The sequence below is a fragment of the Battus philenor genome, unplaced genomic scaffold (genome assembly GCF_028537555.1).
Source record: "Battus philenor isolate CCGP_79_NKW_IND1 unplaced genomic scaffold, ilBatPhil1.0.hap1 SCAF_21, whole genome shotgun sequence".
Lineage (NCBI taxonomy): Eukaryota > Metazoa > Arthropoda > Insecta > Lepidoptera > Papilionidae > Battus > Battus philenor.
Window position 1 is genome coordinate 7,451,816 of NW_027181684.1, and position 18,452 is coordinate 7,470,267.

Here is an 18,452-nt window from a genome sequence, read left to right on the forward strand (position 1 = left end):
AGCCGACATTGTTCCTCAATTTATACGTATCGATGTTATTTAAACATCATACATTGTTCTTTTTACATTTTAACTATATACTTTTCGTAAAAATTTAAATGTTTGACCATTTATGTAGAAACGTTTGTAGTGTGATATCGTATAATTTAATTTATGTTTTTTATCTTTATTTATTTTGTGTAAAAAGTTTTTGTGCTTAGACAAGATCTACAAGAATGGACAATTCATTTAAAAAGTGAAACAGTATTTTATGTGAATATTTGTATGGATTTATAAGAAACGCCCGTAAATTATGAATGTCCAGTATTTAATTTCATGTTAGTATATTGATATGGTTAACAATTGTTGTTTTTTGATTCTGTTTCTTCTGGTGTTTTTACAGATTCTTACCGAATACTCATATATTGGGTGATAAAACATATGCTTAAAAGTTTTCAAGGGGTACACCCTATCCAAAAATCAATTCTTTGAAATTATAAATAATGTATTATTAATATTGTGAGAAAAACTGTTTTAAAAGTTTGGATTACTACCTATTAACATTAACTATCGCTTATTATCTGTCCGTGCTGATCTGACTCAGTACTGTACTACAGAAGTTATTTGTCTCTCGTATTTCAATAAAAAATATGACATATAATTAATGTAACATATTTGGGAGTGATCAATTTTTACAGGTTGATTGAAAATAGATATAAACCTTTAAAGTATTTTGCTTTCGTACGAGTTAGACATTCACCGCTTTAAAACTTAGACCTTTAAACAATCATCCTGTATATTGACACATGTTTGTGATTATTTTTATCTGAACTCGGCGCTAGCAAGGGCGTTGCTCCATCCTCTAATCCGAAGTAAAGTTATCGAAATGTAGATACATCTAAAATAATACATTTTGTTTGAGTTACGTCTACTCGTTAAATTGGTCAGTCAATGTTTTACATTTGTTTCCCGTTTGGAACTAGAGCGTGTATGGAAGTTGGCACTTGTTCAATTTTTGGTTTGCGTTGAGATACCTAATACGTTTTTGTTGTGTACTCTCCTTTGTATGTAGAAAAATAAATTTCATTTTATTCAAACTAGTGTCTTCCAGTTAAATCTGTGTTATTATGTTATAATTTATTTAGTTTAGTTATTTCGAAATAGTTTCCGTCGTAACAAACGAAAATAGGATTATCTATATATCTATGTAAAACATTTCGACCCATGAACAGACTCATCACGATATCTTAGACGCGATTAGGCCTAGAGACTTAAAATTTGCTTGGAATATTCCTTTTTTCCGAGTATGAGGCGGCTAAGAACAGATTTTATGAAATTTCATTCGCTAGGGATTGTAAAGGCATTTATTTAAAAAAATACACATTTCATGTTTAATACAGTATCTCTATTAGAAAAAAAAATGAAATAAAACAGACAAAAGGCAGGAAAAGCATCTGCTAGACAGTATTTAATAGAAATCAAAATTAAGATATTCTTATGTGTATTATTTCGATAATTAAAGAAAATGTGAGCTTCTCTCACGTTTAAGATTTAATCATCTCATATGAATCGTGTGAAAGCGTGTGAATTTTTTCTTATGTTACTGTAAACTCGTTATATTCATTTAAAGTAACTTAGTATGGTTTATAGCTTCGGCTGTCACTGTAATCTGCTTAGTGTCTGATGTTTTATTGGAGATAAAGCTTCGCGAATTCCTGGAGTCGTAAAATGTTTTGCACGTAAAAATCTAAATGAAAATAGGCATGGTCGTTAGCCAGGACACAAATTTAGCTTTAGTTCATTACGGCCGTGACCCGCGCGGCCTAATGCGTTGTCACCTTTTTGCAATTCTAAGCGCTGATTAGTCAGAACGCGATCAAGGGAATCAGTTCTAATTTAAACGCTTGCTTTAAAAATAGAAAAGATCGACACTTGCACGGGATAGTTTCATTGAACTAAGTTATCAATAAATACGACAATTAAAAATGTATATTTTTTCTAGGTGTTTTAAACCAGCACTAATTTCAAATGCCAAGCAAAAGCAAACAATCGTGAATGTCAAAGTGAAAAACGGACTATACTAAAATATCGCAGATTTGCAAATAATATTCGGCCAAATATTTATATTATTATTGGACTACTATTTATAAAATTGAAAATGTATATTAAAGTCGAATTGAACGAAAAGGCAAGTTATCGTATAAACGAATATTTAAATGACAAGAATCCTTGGGAATGATGTCGCTTGATTATTTTGTTTTAGGCTATACGTGACGGAAAGTATGTGCAGAAAACCTTTTAACTAAAGCATATATTTAAAAAAATTTAAAAGATTTTTTGTTGTGGATTTTCTTCCTGTTTCTTTTCCATAGCTATAACACCTTGCCAAACAGAGTGGAGTCAAAAATAAAACATATTAAAAAAAGGTTCAATAAGAGTCCTGTTAATAGTTCTGATATTGAATAAATTAATTTTATCTTTATCTTTAATGGATAATGATTATTGTCAGCCACCGGTGTCCAATGATGTCAGAAAGACCATGGCAATCTTTCCACGAAACATCGTCGCGTTATTTCGACAAGGTCACGACGCATGTACCCGCTGATAGTTAACGCGGCTAACTACGAACCCGATCAAAGCTCGTCGATACGAAAGTGTCAACCACGTCATAAGCTCATCTCGCCAAGTGTCTTCGTTTTTTAAACGCGTCGCCCTCACCTCCGCGTACGACGCATGCCATACCCTCAACTCTGAACGATCCTCTCCTTACTCTGATATCGAATCAATTAAAGCATTCCGGAAAAGAGTTTCGCGCCTTTTTCTGTCAATCGATTAGATATCAATTAGTCGATACAATACGTCAAGGGTCACATCTGACGTGTTTTTTTTTATCTTCAGACTCGGATTCCGGATCCGCAAGCCCAAAGTCTAACAAAAGTATTAAAGCCAGAAAGGCTAACAGCGCTCAGCGCTATTCTAAAATCGAATATAGGTTATGGTCTCTTCTTTTTGCTTTCGTGACAGAAATCTTTATACCCACTAAATCTTTTGAGGATGGCATTTATGTTGATCGGATGCAGGATCTCCGTTAGAAACGCAACCGTGGCTACTAAGCTATTTAATTTTAGGATGTTCCAAAGCATGCGTCGTTGACGAAACCTAACAAGTTTTTTTTATCTTTGTCAAATGCCCTTTGCGGCATTTTAAGCTTCACCGGTGAGGTTTGTGACAGTGAGGTAGCAGATTGATAAGGCGCTAAATGCTAATATCTCTTCGCATTAATCACACTCGCTAAGCCCTCCCGTCGTGCAGGCAGATGCACTATTCCCACTAGCAAGGGTCTCCCATAGATGAGCTGTAGGGTTTGAACGAGTGATATTTTTTTAACATGAGCTTAAATACAGTTTTGGTCGTAAATCTGTCTTTCTATTCCAATTAAATAATTCTTTATTCAACATACGATGGATTACTTCTCTCATTGACGGCAAGTTGAGGCCCCCTTCGAATGCTAAATGCTAATGGACTATATATTAGGGGGTCCCAAAAGTAATGTCGCTTTCTTAAGTTAAATTCATACGACCATAATTTTAACAAGTTTTTATTTCTAATCAACAATATATTCACCTTCGTTATCAACAACTTTTTGCTATCTAGTATACAAATTTTTAATACCGGAACGGTAAAAATAAATCGGTTTTTTCTCAGAAACTATATTACTTTCCGGTCTCTATAATACATTTTTAACATAATTATTTGATAAATATTGAAACAGGAGGTGATCATTTCATTCGAAAGGCGTAACTCTTCTATAAAGTAATTTGGAGTTTAGTAACCATTACCATACAAATGTTCTTTGATAATTTTTGTAAAACTAGCAATAATGGGATCCTATTGTAAAAAGTAAACATTGCCCGTAGAAAGATATGCTAACTCGATTAACTCGAGTCTTAGGTACACAAAATTTGTTTATGCTCCTAGTATTCATAGTATATTTTACTACATTACTTTACTACATTTGCATATAATGCTTTACAAAATCACTCTCTTACCTGCCTTATTAAAATTGTATTAAGATGTCGTTAAATAATTCAACGCTTTTCGGTTAGCAGTGTGTCAATCAAACCTATTATCGATTTATTACTTTTGCAACCCAGTTGCTCTGTTTCCCACATGAACTTCAGCCTCTGCTGAAAGTAACGGCGCAATTGATATGTGAGTACCGACATCTGTCGGCGCATACGCCATTTTCATCATCTATTTATATCTTTGTATGTCGCGAGAACTACACAAATGGCCAGTTCTTTCAAACTGTCCGACAATGTCTTACGGTAAGGATTTTTGGCTGAGCCATTTGCCAAAAAGTTTTTATATGAATATAAATAAAAGAAATAGTATACTTCAGATATATTTTCGTTACAATTTATAAGAATTAGAAGCAATGATTTAATATAATTGTTTTACCTTGTGATGGTCCTTTACAATTTGAATATTCATTAAGGAAAAAAAGAATGTTGAATAGTTTTCTTGTAATTTACCAAGCTTGCGGTATTGGTGGCACTTCTTTGTAATACCTGTTGGAAAAATATATTAATATGAAGCATATTAGTGTAAAAAAAATTTTGAAGGGACGCAAATTAACTAATCATTATTTTTCTAAGAATATTACTTTTTTTAAGATGCGCGCAGACCAGATAACAGTCAAGACTTTAAGGTTCTATTGTGGAGACCACCGATTGGCAAGCGCAGCTTAGTCCACTAACAAGCAAATGTGCTACTCACTCGTTTCTTTCAAGCTCTTACACCTAACACCAATAACGTTGTACATAGGTTGGTTATAATCTTAATTTTATAATACAACTCGCATATTTTTCATAATTATCATTTTAGCCGCATTCAATCCTCTTCCTCCTGTTGGAAGTCACCAGAATCCGAAGACCTATTAAAGGGCAGCTAGAGCTGGTTCGCGGTCTTCACTTTAGAACTTTATAATCACCGCGGCCATTTTTTTACGTAGAATAAAACCGTAAGATCTATGTACAGTATGCTACTTTAAACAATGAAGTATAAATTGACTTCGTTTATGGAAATTTTAATAACACGATTATGTCAGTTGTGGGTTTTTTCCTTTATCGAAATTTCGCAATTTTACTATACACATTATTTATATCGACAATGTTTTTTACCTGCAGGAAAATTTTTATTAATATGAAATTTATATTGCCACTAAATCGAAGCTTTTTATATTTTAATTACATATCTGTTATACACATTACACGTTAAGCAAAGATCGAAAAGTACATTGTATATCTTTAGGAAACATAATATTTTATATATTTAATAATATTGTTAGATTGTCAAGAAAAATAATTTTGGATAGAAAACATTACTTAACATTACAAGATGCGAAAAGGATATCTGTTTGGACGATTGAGTCGACAAATTAAATAAAATTGTGATCAGGTAGGCTTTCGGTTTCCACAATACGGACTTATATAAAAAGACTTCAGTATAAAATTGTATAAAAGTAAAAAAAAACACATTCCAGCGTTATTAATAAGTATTAGTTATTTTGTACAGTATCGTAATATTTGAAAAGAGGGATACATATATCTATAACTAAGAGAGGTAACATGACAAATCATCATTTGTCTTCAGGCAATGTAATGGTTATCAGTATCAGTCCTCGTCCGTGTGATTTTATACTGATAGGTAGTATATTATTTGGTTTCAACGCCGACCGCAGACGCTTATATATACGCTTTGGTGATAGTGACCAGTAAAATTAAGAGTATATATATGCTTATGTTGCAAATGTGTTAACAAATAATTGAAGCCACTTCTATTATTCATTTACTTTAGATAAAATATATTCTAATATCCAAATAAAATTTTAGAATAGCCTTATCTTTCTATTTTGTAACACGTACCTTACAAAACCACCCAAAGGTGAAAAAGCTCTGTCGTGGAGAGGCACCAAGATGGTAGACGAAGGCACGGCATTAGGTAGTTTCACAAAGTATTTCACACTGCTTGGAATTAGGATACCTAAATTAGAAAATATATCTAGGTTAGAAAATCTGTTCTAAGAAAGTTCTGGAATTAACTCAAATGGAACTAACCGTTTGCGTCATATCTGTACTTTCGTAGGAGCGAGTGCATATTTGTGTTCTGTACGTTGGAGAGCACTACTATGGCACACGGCTGTGAATGATTTAAAAAAAAGGATTATTCGAAATTTAAACGACACTCAAACGTTACCTTGACCACTGGTACCTTTTTGATGTTTTCACCAATTCTCTTCTCCAACGCGTACGAGCTCTCGATGGCTTTTTTAAAAGCGTTATCAAAGGGTAGTCGGTAAGGTTTTTCATCCAATACTGATTCCGAATCGTCAAACGTTGGGCTTGTCGGGTGGTTCACGGGCAACACGTTCTGTAAAGAAGTCTTTGTCTTATACGAGTATATATACGTATTGATGATATTGTCACAGCTGCTGGCACAAACTTGATGAGACTTGGCAATGACAGACAATTCTGGAAGGATCCAGAGGTTACGAAGGATCCACAATAATTTAAAATATTTCTGACAATGCTAATCTCAAAATCTGTTAATTAATTAATATTAATGACATGTTCATAAAAAAATACAAAGTGAAGTTAAAAAAGAGAAAACCTTTTTTATTTATTTATATAAATAATCTCCTCTTGAACGAGGAATTTCGTAAAATCCGTTCTCGGCTGAACTCTACTCGGGGAAAGGAATATTCCAACCAAATTTTAAATTTCTGCGCCCAGGTTCCAGAGATATTGTAGTGTCATTACATATGAGTAATTCTTATGTATACAGGATGATTGGTACAGACAGTAAACAATTATTAATTTTAAATTATAGTGATCCGAAATATTAACGCTATAATTTAAATTTTCTTTTGAGGTTTAGTATTTAAGTTTTTGTGGATAGTAAATACATTTAGCCCTTTAAAGCTTTTACACGTATAAACAATCACTCTATACAAATAAAACTGAATATATAACAGATACTAACGGCTTCAATTAACACGCATATAGAGACACTTAAAATTGCTCCGCAAAGTATTGCCCACATGGTGTCAGTTGCACGCGGTTACCTGAACTAAAATCGGAACGAAGCGCTGGATAAGACGGGGCTTTTTGATATTTTATAAACATTCCTCGTGTTACTTTAAATGTGAGATTTCTGTTATTCGGCGAATGTTATGAAACAATTACAATCGAGTTTCTTTCCACGCTGTGAACGCAAATCTAGGATCAAAACCTAGTGGTGGCTCATTAGTTTATTTATTATTATGACGACTACACATAAACTGTTTAAACATAACGTAAAGAAGCGTTACACATTTATATGCGGGTAACAATCTTTGAACGTTGAACGGGCGCTCTTGTATCGGAATGCTAAGCAGGTAACTCAATCCGACGTCACTTTAGGTCCATAGAGCGTCCGCCGAAGCAATCTAAGAGCTTGTCGGTCTCCCAATCCAGAATCCTGAAATTGTAATATGCGGTACCTCAAATTTATTTTATTAAAAGAGATCTTAGGCGAGGCGCCTTCAGTGCGAACCTACCGCAGCGAACCCGCGGAATCTGCCAATGCTATTTAGGAAGCAGTAAGAGTTAGGTCGAAAAAAAAACACAATTTTTTTACAGGCAACATTATAACTTAAAAATAACTTTTGTTTAAATGATATCAATGGAATTGATTGTATTAAAAATGTGTGTAAATTAAAAAAAAGTACAAACAGTTTCAGAATTTGCCAACATTGTCTAAGTTTGATTCCATATCACTGACATTGCTTAAGATTCCGCAGTCTGCGGTGAATTTGTCACATCGGGCCTTACTGGCAAGCTTATAGTTGCCAACGAGATATGTAGAGGGCTATGCCAGAGATTTCTTCACGTGGTCAAATTAGGAATTAGAGATCCGTAACGAAAGTAACAATGGGTAGGCTAAATAACGCGCAGAGCGGATGGCCGGTGAAGCCTTAAGGTTCTGGAGTGTAAGAAAACGGGCCGGAAAGTGCAGCGTAGTAGAACATGCATATTGTTAAGGTAGTTGGCTTCATGCAAGCCTCTTTCAATCGGACCTATTGAAAATTATGTTGGAAGTCTTATGTCCAGTAGGTGTCATTCGTTCTTCGAAGGGGAGGATGTGGAGGTGTGATTCTATTACGAAGATAGTGAGAAGTAGGAACATTGAGTCTTATTTTTACCAGTAAGTTTAGGACAATCGTTTTACCTTGTTTAGTAGTAACTTTTGATTCCCCTCAAGTTAAACGTTATAACTTCCTCAATTGGATGAATGTTTTGTTTCATCATCATCAGCCCACATTCGTGCATTCCTGTACTGATTCACTGCAACACATATTTTTTTAATAGTAAAATATAATTAACGACTTTTATATTGTGTACAGGAAAATACTTTCCTAAATACAAAGTTTAAAGATCTTTATCCGAGGTCTCTCGCAGAGCCTTCACTCACACTGCAATGTTTATATACTACATTGTTGTTTTTCGTGCGATGTAGTTATTGAAAATAAAAGACTGCGCATGATTTTGCTTTACAAAACCATGTGTGAGCTCGTTCCGGTGTGTGTAAACCGTATTACTTGTTATTAATTATATACTAAAGCAGACCTTCACAGCCAGGTATAAAATGTCGCCGTTACCCGTCTGTTATTATCAATTTGAAAACCAATCGGCCTTATCGGAAACTAGGTCGGCACGTATTTCACAGGGGACGATTCCCGATCGTATTAGATGGAAGTGTTGCTGAAGCTTCTTCCACTACTTCTTCCAGTGCTAATGCTTACCGAAGTATTAATAATGTTAGTCAGGCAATAGCAACCTGAGTCGAGGCTCCTGAGAGAGTTCTTGAGTGTCGCTACCTTTAAAAGGGGAGTAAGCTAAGCGTCATGGGCGCGTCATCTGTCAAACTCGCGAAAATTTCAAATGTCACTTGGACAGCAGGGTAGTGTTCAATAAAAAAGACGTCTGTGGAGATTGAGTCTAATTCTACATTTTAAGATGCGTAGAAGTGACCGCCTGAGGTATAACTAATCTAATAAATTTATATTTTTTAATTTAACTTTTTTTTTTAAAAGAAAATCGTTTGGCAATATGTGCCTAAAAATTGGGTTATTTTTCAAACGCTAGTACGGCTTTCTAATTTAATTAAGCAGCGAATGAAGTCATTAGTTGTCCAATTCCAAAAGTCCTTGTGTCTCTATGGCCTGACGCCAATTCTAAGCATCGGCTTGTTCTTAGCCGGCCGAATGACCATGTAAGTTCGCTATTCAACAAAAGGTGTATTCCGAATTGATATAAAGATATGTCTGCTGCATAGCAGTATATGTATATAAATCTTATTTACTTGGGCTGACACGCTACGTGACAATTCGCCTTCACGCCTACGCAACACCCACCATTTATTCCTATTTGTATATTCGAAATTAATAATCTATTGTAGCATATCCTGAGAATTGGATAATTTGTCTTAATATATATCAAATTCATATGGTCATCATATCCCATTGATTCATGGCATGTCCTTTTTTGCTGCTTTTCTCGATCTTGTGCAAGTTATGCCAGTACTTTAGATAGAGATCGTTTTTTTTTTCGTCGATTTTAGTATTGGTCTGCTGCGACGGCGATTTAATAATTTATTCATACATATGTATACAAATATATTTCCATATTTATATATATCTGTGCCTGTTAACTTTGAAAGAATGCATGTATTATCTATCATATTTAGTCTAATATCGGGGGTAGCCAAGCCATTAAGTTATTTCATAGATAAAAATGGGAACTTTTGATGCGTTTTATATGTGTTATTATTACTACGTCCGATAGGCGATCTTTCTGACCAAAGGACATGAAACTATGGACTTATGTCATCTGTGAATTGACTATCATAAGTTTGTATGTTTGTTAGTCATTAATTTCTTTCCACTTATTTGACTCAGTCTACCTTCATCTGTACAAGCATAGAAAACTCGTATAAGGAAAATTGTATTATAACATCACCGTTTTAAGCCGTCTTGATATTTCATACTTACACATTTCTTTATTTGAACGCAAAAACAGCGTAAAATTACGATAATAACAATTTCTCTTGTAATCTAGTGTAAGTGTTTTCAACAAAGATTTCTAGTTTTTATTTTTCGAATCGACATATGTTGCAAATATTTTTTAAATTTGATTCTTATGAAGATAAATATTATTAAGCGAAATAAATTATTCTATTATAAATAAAGGATTTTGCGATCCATTTATAGAAGAGAGAAATAAACTCATGACATCGCATCAGGATCTTTTGTTACTACAATTCTATAGTATATAACGTAAGTGCAATAAAAACAATTTCCTTATATACTTGTTTTGGTTTAAAATTTTCATCAATAAGTCAAGAATCTGCGTTGTTACAACGACTTACCGCATATTTTAATTGTTATTTGACACGTACGTTTTTTATTTGAAATTATATCTTTATTTTCGTATCTTTTCGACTGCTAAAAGATTTTTTGGAAATTATATAGCTGGAGTACATAAATATGCTGACATAATGCATACTATACATCAGTCACGGTGAAAATAGTCGTAACATAGTGTACCAGAGTATTCATAATTGATTTTTCCTCCTGTGTCAGGCAAAAACACTACGTAGAAACATCAATTGGCTTAAATGAATATTAATTCGTATAAATTAGTACAGGCAGTAGCGCCGTACCTACATCGTCTGATCTGATGGCAATGGCGTGGGAGGTTTTCGTGTTCGAGTCTCCCGAGAGTTAGTAACTAACAGAATTAAATTAGTCTTAATATCTTATTGTGAGGTTCTAGATTGTACGGAAGAAATTAAATCAAGAAACTTTACGTAAAGTTAACCTTAATCAGACTGGTGCTTCTAGTAATCATTTATAATATATTACACAGGGTAATGGTAACACACCAGGAAAAGCGTTTTCAAAATTTTGATCACTATATATTAAAATTAATTATTGTTAGAATATGTCCGTTTAAACGTTGTATTACCAGAAGCTATTAAACTGTCGCATTCCCATAAAAACCTTAGAGCTTACTTTATACAGGTGATTAGAGAGGTATAGATCAAAAAGCTTAAAAGGTTTTTGCTGAAAAATTAACTTTACATTCAAGAATATGAAATGTTAATATTGCACTTTTACAAGGTTTTATAGTGATATACTAAAAAATATTTAAATTATTTTATAGCAATTTTGAAAATCATTTATTTCATAAATTTCTATTAACATTAAATATACAATAACATTTTTGAATGTGTCAAATGAAAGCAACAACATGTCGCAATCTAAGTTTTCAAAGAAATAATTAAAATAGCTAATTAGTAAAGATTTTCGTTCCTCTGACATCGCGTTAGGTAGTGGTATATTTATTTTACTAGGTTTAATGAATCTGTATTCTTTTCAATTGTTTAAATTTGTCATAATTAACATAAAAGGATCGTCAACCCGCCTGCGAAACGTGGCGATTATGGTATCCCCCCATAGATATGTGGGTGAGGTCTATGGGCTGAATCGACAACTTATTGCAGAATACTTTGAAATACATGCATTTTAATAACTTATCTATATCTAAACGATGTAAGTTGTAAAAGCTTTAAATATATGGTTTATTTGTCCGCAAAAAGGTTAAATGCTTTTATACCTATTCTCAAACAACTTGTATAAAGTGATCACTGTGAAATATGTTAGATAAATTTATTTTTTCTAGTAGAAAACTAGGCTAATAACTGCTAAAGTCTGCAGGGATAGATAGTAAGCAATAATTAATATAATATTAATATGCACAATTAATCCTAATTGTGAAAACGCCTTTTTACTATTGTTATCATTACGTTATTTATTATTTCTGAAACACATATGACAAACAGCATATGTAAATGACAAAAAACAGCTATGTAAAGCATCGATTGTTTGCAACGTTTTGTTATTATTCGCTTAAATTTTATTTATTTTTTATGAGACGTTTATTATTTATCGTTTAAATTATTCATATAATTTTTTTTATCATTGAATTATGTATTTATATATCGTTATTTATATATTAGTTATAAATGGTTGCAGTTGATGAATATTTACAAAATTTTCCAATAATAACGTTAAGTGCGTTTGTGTGTTAAAGAATGTATTTTTAACATCGATGAGAGTGGACTATTGCTCGGTATGAATAAATGAACGTGTATTTATGTTTACGGCTTACTTCATTTCCATCCACTCTGTACCACTAGATTGTATAATAACACTAGATATTATAAATATAACGTTTCCAAATGTGTTTCTCGTTTCATAAAATTATCATCATTTCAGCTGGAGGATGTTCACTACTAGACATAGCCTTCGTAAATTCCCAAAAAGAATAATACCGGTCCTAGTTTTATTGCGATGTAGTAGTCTTTTGTTCTTTACGGGCTATATATCAAAATTTCGAATGCTAAAAACCTCTAATTCATTTGGAATGAACAGAATTAGATTTAATTTTTAATAAAATACCGCAATACATTATTGAACTCTAATTTATAAAATTCAAAACGTATGTTAAAAGTAAATTGAAGGAAAAAGCATATTATTCACTAAACGAGTATATATTTAAATGAAAAGATTTCATTTAGCCTATATATGACATAAAGTGTATGTGCATAAATCCAAACGCATAAAGCTTATTATTAATTTTTTTTAAAAGATGGTTTGTTGTGGAGTTACTTCCAGTTTGTTTTTCATAAGTATAACACGTTACGAAGCAGATTTGAGTCAAAAGTAAAAAAGTTAATTATTAATCAAGAAAATCTTGTTAAATGTTCCAATGTTGAATAAATTAATTTTATAATCTTTAAAATTAATTTAAATTGCTCGCAATAAATTGCTTTTAAAAAAAAACTTCTAGTAGTCTATATACTTTTAACAGAATGGAATTTTCCTTAAAACCATGACATAGTTTTTTTTTATAAAGTTATTATAATGATATTTTTTACAGAGAAAAAATGTTGTTTACTCGGGACCTTCAATTGTTTATGATTTGTTTTCGGATAAGCGCTATGCAAATACCAAGAACAACAAAGTAAATGTGAACAAATACTTCGCGAAAATTATTTTTATGTAAGTGAGCCAAAATACTTATTGTGTGCATTAAAGTGAATTAAAACTTTAAAACGAGAAAAAAATTGTCGTGTTAAAGACATGATTTAATATAAAATACACTTCAAATGACTGAAATGACTTCTAATGTATTTTATTTTAGACAAAAGTGGTTTCTGTTAGATATTTCTTAGAAAAACAACTAAGTTGTGATAAAACCTGTTGTACTATTATTATAATTTGTTATTTTAAAACAACAGATAATTTCGATCACCGGTTCAGAATTGAACACTATTTTTAATATTATCACGAACATTTTTTAATAAATATAACGGTGTTCTATAAATCAACGTCTAATCGCAAAAATCTGGAGAAAAAGGTTTACTCACAGTGACATGAAATTAAAAATCAAAATTTTATAAACTAAAATTCTATATGCATATGTAAAGGACGTTAATGGTCCATTTAGAAATCTATGGGGTAGGCTATGTATTTAGTTTCTCCATCCTCGGAACACAAAAACCTGCTTTTTTAATTATTTTTTTTCTTATTGATCATTTGTTTTCACTTTTCGTATGGGAGTGCGATTTGTATTTATGGTAATAAAAGGAATATCAAATGGTGCAAAAATTAATTTACTTTGTTAAAAAGCAATTAATTTAACATGTGATGTATTCTTTTTTGAGATTTAGCTATTACCTGCACAGGATTTACTTCCACTGCGACGGCGGCTGTAGATGAGCACAAATCTTCAGGGTTAGCAGAAAAAAAAATACGCGTTTTACGTTATTGAACATCCCACATAACATTTTTTTTATTCATAAAATGAATTTACATACTTTTTATGCAAAGCCGCTTAGCTTCAACTGTTTTTAGTTTTTAATTAGATTCCCTTGAAAAAGAAACGAAGCCATACACTGATGGCAACGCGGGCTCGATTAGACCATACGTATTTACAATTCAAGGGAATAAACTAGGTCACCTAAAGTCGCAAGAAATATTTTAAGGCAAGGTTACTTTGTATTATGTAAGAGTAATAGATAAGGTTCGTGGGTGATTAGTATGTGTTATTAGCCAGTATTTTTACTGTGCTGTGTGGTACTGGGCTAATAATAACGAGGTAAGGATGCGTTTACAAGCTATCGTCGTTTGCACAGTGTGGGTTACTTGGCGGGTTTTTGCTTTCAATTTACTTTGATTAATTGTTTACTAGTCGTATTCTTGCATTAATTCCTGTTTATTATTCTGCTAATTCTTTGATTTTTCGAACAACGGTTGAATATTGGAAAACCCAGTAATAAAGAGATCAAGTCGGCATTTTTGGTACACAGAAAAGACGATGATATATAATACAATATATACACATATACATGCACACGTATAAATGTAGATGTGTCTAAACGCATCTTAATTTTTCTTTCAATTATTGGTAGTAATGCGGTATTTGGTAGCTATTTACAATTTTCAACACGTCAATGTAACTTTTGATGTGTTGAAAATTGGTTTGAATTAAAGAAGTATAACGGAAATATAGGGTGTGTAGAAACGTGTGCAGATGTTGCGGAGATTTCGTAATACCCGATGAACTGTATCGTGTAAAATGAGGGCGTTTTAAACAAACATTAACATGTACGCTTTACGACCCATCGGGGAGCCTAGCGTACTACTCAAATCGGGCCGAGCCAAAATTGGGAAATTAATTATTTTTTTTAATTAAGATTAATATACTTAAGTATATAAAATGTGGTTATTTGTACGTAAAATAAAAAGCGATTTTTATAATTTAATTTTAGCGATGTAGCGAAGCGCCTAACCTGAAGGTTTTTATTATACTCGTATTTGATAACCACACCGTCCTGTTTCGAAACGGGACCACGTGACTCGTATGTGCGTTTACTTTGATAGTTGCAATAGGTGCTTTGTGGGAAACGTTTTCAATCAACCTTATACGCAGTTTAAAGGTGTGACCCCCAAAGGGTCAGTAGTCAGTAGGAGATGGCTCGTTGTTGAGCCTCGAGGGGGTTATAAATATACGATTTTTAGCGTTCTACGTGTTCAAATTCGATTTTTTTTTAAATACGCATTTACATACACTTTTGAATCATGGATTTTTAACATTATAATTAGTAAGCTACCACCGGCTCGAATTGCTGATCTATGATCTGATGAACTCGTTTTAAATGAATTTTAACAATGTTGGTTGTGTACATTATAATATCAAACATTTATACGGATTAACAAATCAATTTCTTTACATTTTGAAAATTAAAAAAAAATTCAAAATTTATGAGGGCTATAATCTTATTTACTTAATAAAATACGTTTAATTTTAGATTGTGGTCGCTTATGATGAACCTCACAATAAGGCTTAGGATCACACAGAGCAAGGGAGAGGTTATACTAAATGATGTAGCTTGAAGAATTGCTCGTCTGTAGTGAAAGTGGGCGGGGAATATCCCTCGTGCAGCCGATGGTCATTGGGGCCAAGTGGCGACCACGAGCCAGTAGACACGGCGTGGCTAGGTCACCCAGTAAGTGGACCGACAATATAGTACATAAATGCCGCGGCTGCGGAAATACCGTCATCGTGGCGATCCTTGGGGGAGGCCGAAGAATTTTAGATTTAAAACTAAGATGTGTGTTATTTGATTTTTGCATCGGAGATTGCATCGTTGGTGTTGTTCTAGGTCGACCGGCAACTTCGCGGCGAGCGCTGTCGGCGGGGCGGGCGGCGGTGGCGCCCCGCGCTCCGCCCCCGCCACGCCGCTGCAGCTGGAGCCGCACCCGCGACATACCAAGCACGACAAGTAAGTTCCCCTATTTATATTACAAGAAGTCATAGTGAGTCAGAACAAGTTTTCCATATAGGCCTAGTGTAGGTTCCCCTTAGCTACATCGTGAGTGACTAGGCCACGTCTATTGAGCCCCCCTTGCCACGACAAGGCGGAAATCAGTTTGAGGATTACGAAGGAGCTGGTACTAATCGTCTCCAATGGTATGCCAACTTAAACCCGGTAAAGTCAAAATTTCCAACTGGCAAACAGTATTTGCCAGTGATATATATTTCACTTTTCATGTACACGTCATAATGTAGTATTTATTTGCACCTGTTTCAATTTCACGATTACATGAGTGAACTGATAGTGGTAATACAATGAAGTGTAATAAATATATAACATAAACATATATTATACTATAATCTTTTTTGTCGTCTAGGAGTGACACATGTGCTTCTTTATCATTCGTGTCATCGTCGCCAGCGAAGGATTTCAATCCTTTCTTTTATGATTTGTAAATAAATAAGATTTGTATACCTCCCGTGTAATAAATAGCCAGAATGTGTATTCAACACACGCATTCTGAATTTTATAAGAGAGGAGAGTTCAGCATACTATGACAAAGCATAGATTGCGCGCCAATCATCTATAAAAATTATCAATGCAGCTGTTTACGCTCAGCACATTCGAGTGTTTCAGATAATGGATAATTGTTGTCTTATCGGTAAGCCGCGAGGATAAATTTTAGCTTCGCAAATAATAGTTTGTAGAGGTTACGAGGTTCAAAGTCAACTACTGTTAGTTTTTTTGTGTACCTAACGAGTCGTATTGTTTTATTTTTATTTTTGCGCATACTACAACAGGCTATTTTATATTTAAGGGAAAATGAAATACATGGGAAATGCGATAGTCCAATAACTTTTGACAATAAAAAGTATTGTAGGAGAAATAGTAAATAATAATTAATATGTAGTAATTCGAATTATCAAAACTCTTTATCTTACTATATAATCCGTAATTGATATATCTTCATAATAATATGAAGCCATTGATTTTGGTTTTAGAAAAAGAAAAAGAGACCTCTATATATATGTCTCTTTTTATCAGCCGATAGATGCCTATTGGAAGGCTGTAATCGCCACGCTTGGCAGGCGGGTTGGCGATCGCAGTGTGGTGTTTTTGTGAGCAGTGGCAATCCTATGTAATTAATGTTCAAAGTTCTTTTACACTTTTATTCAATCACCCTGTTTATATTATGCTGTATTGACAGCCGGCCTGAGATAGTAGTTCAGTTTTTTTAATAGATAACGAATGTTATGTCTTACCTTATCGCTAAATGCCATTTTTTAAGATAAATCATCTTGTTATGTTACATCTACAATGTATTTAAAATAGTGCTGACCTCTATTGACAACTATGTTCGTAAAATAAGTGTACCAAAAAGAGGATAAAAGCAATAAGTTTTTTTACAATGGGGAAGATATATTAAATTAAAGAATAATTAAAGTTCGCCGTTAGTTTCTATAGCGACCGGTCATTGTTCAGCCCTTTCAGATACTCTCGAACCGGAACGCTAATCACGTAGTCATAACCCAAGCAGAAGTCCCTTTTCGGGGTCACTTTTACGCTGAAACTCCATGAAGCGTCATGTTCAATCCATTTGCAACCCGAAAAAAGGCCTATTTTACTCGTGGAACGGTTTTTATTTAAGCGGAAAATTGTGAAAAGTAAAAAAATATGTTTCAGCGTTATTTATTAGTAATTTTGTGTAATATGGTAATATTTGAAATGTGCAATGCATATAGCCACTTCATAATTATCACACTGGTGATGCGAATGGGTTAATCGTTAAAAATAAACAGTCGCTAAGCGTCCTCATTGCTTAGTCACATATAATTCACTGTACTTTAAATGACAACAAGACAGCTAACTTTCGTCACAAAATTGTGCGTGTAGGCTATGGCCTGAATCAGAACGTAACAAATTGTAGTTCTTTACATAAAATGGATCAACTTAAGAGATTTTTCTTTGTATTTACAAGACAATGTACACTCGTCGATATCAACTTATTACGAAGATTGTTTTTATTTTTAACTCTTTATTGCACATCAATACTCTGAAAAAAATCATGAAATAAACAAAATATGACGTACAAACAGCGATTTTCTCCAACATTGAACAGTCTACTCTATTTTTCATTCACAATAAGTAACAAGGAAAAATAGTGCTGTTGGAAAAATTCTAATGAAAGGGGTTGGTGATCCGATGTAAATAAATGTTAAAATACAGAATACTTATAATACATATATTCTAAAAACAAATACATGCACATTTAAGTATATATGGTGATTGGTTATAGATATAAAACTTAAAAGGGGTGTGGTGTACATAGGGGTTGCAATAATCTATTTGTTATATTGTCAATTACTTCCGGCAGTACAAAAATCTGCAGGGTCAAATGGTAAACAATGATTAATTATAATCTTAAAAACGCATTTACTTGCTATGTTATCATTATGTTATCTACTTTACATTAAATATCAGCAAAT

General features: G+C 33.1%; 1 protein-coding gene across 1 annotated transcript in view; it reads left to right on the forward strand.

Annotated features, from left to right (window-relative positions):
* LOC137923485 (uncharacterized) overlaps nucleotides 1-18,452 on the forward strand; it is a 67,653-nt gene that overhangs the window by 20,553 nt on the left and 28,648 nt on the right. The window contains exon 5 of the mRNA XM_068766744.1: nucleotides 15,814-15,933. Coding sequence (XP_068622845.1) covers nucleotides 15,814-15,933 — 120 coding nt within the window. The remainder of the gene's footprint in view (nucleotides 1-15,813; nucleotides 15,934-18,452) is intronic.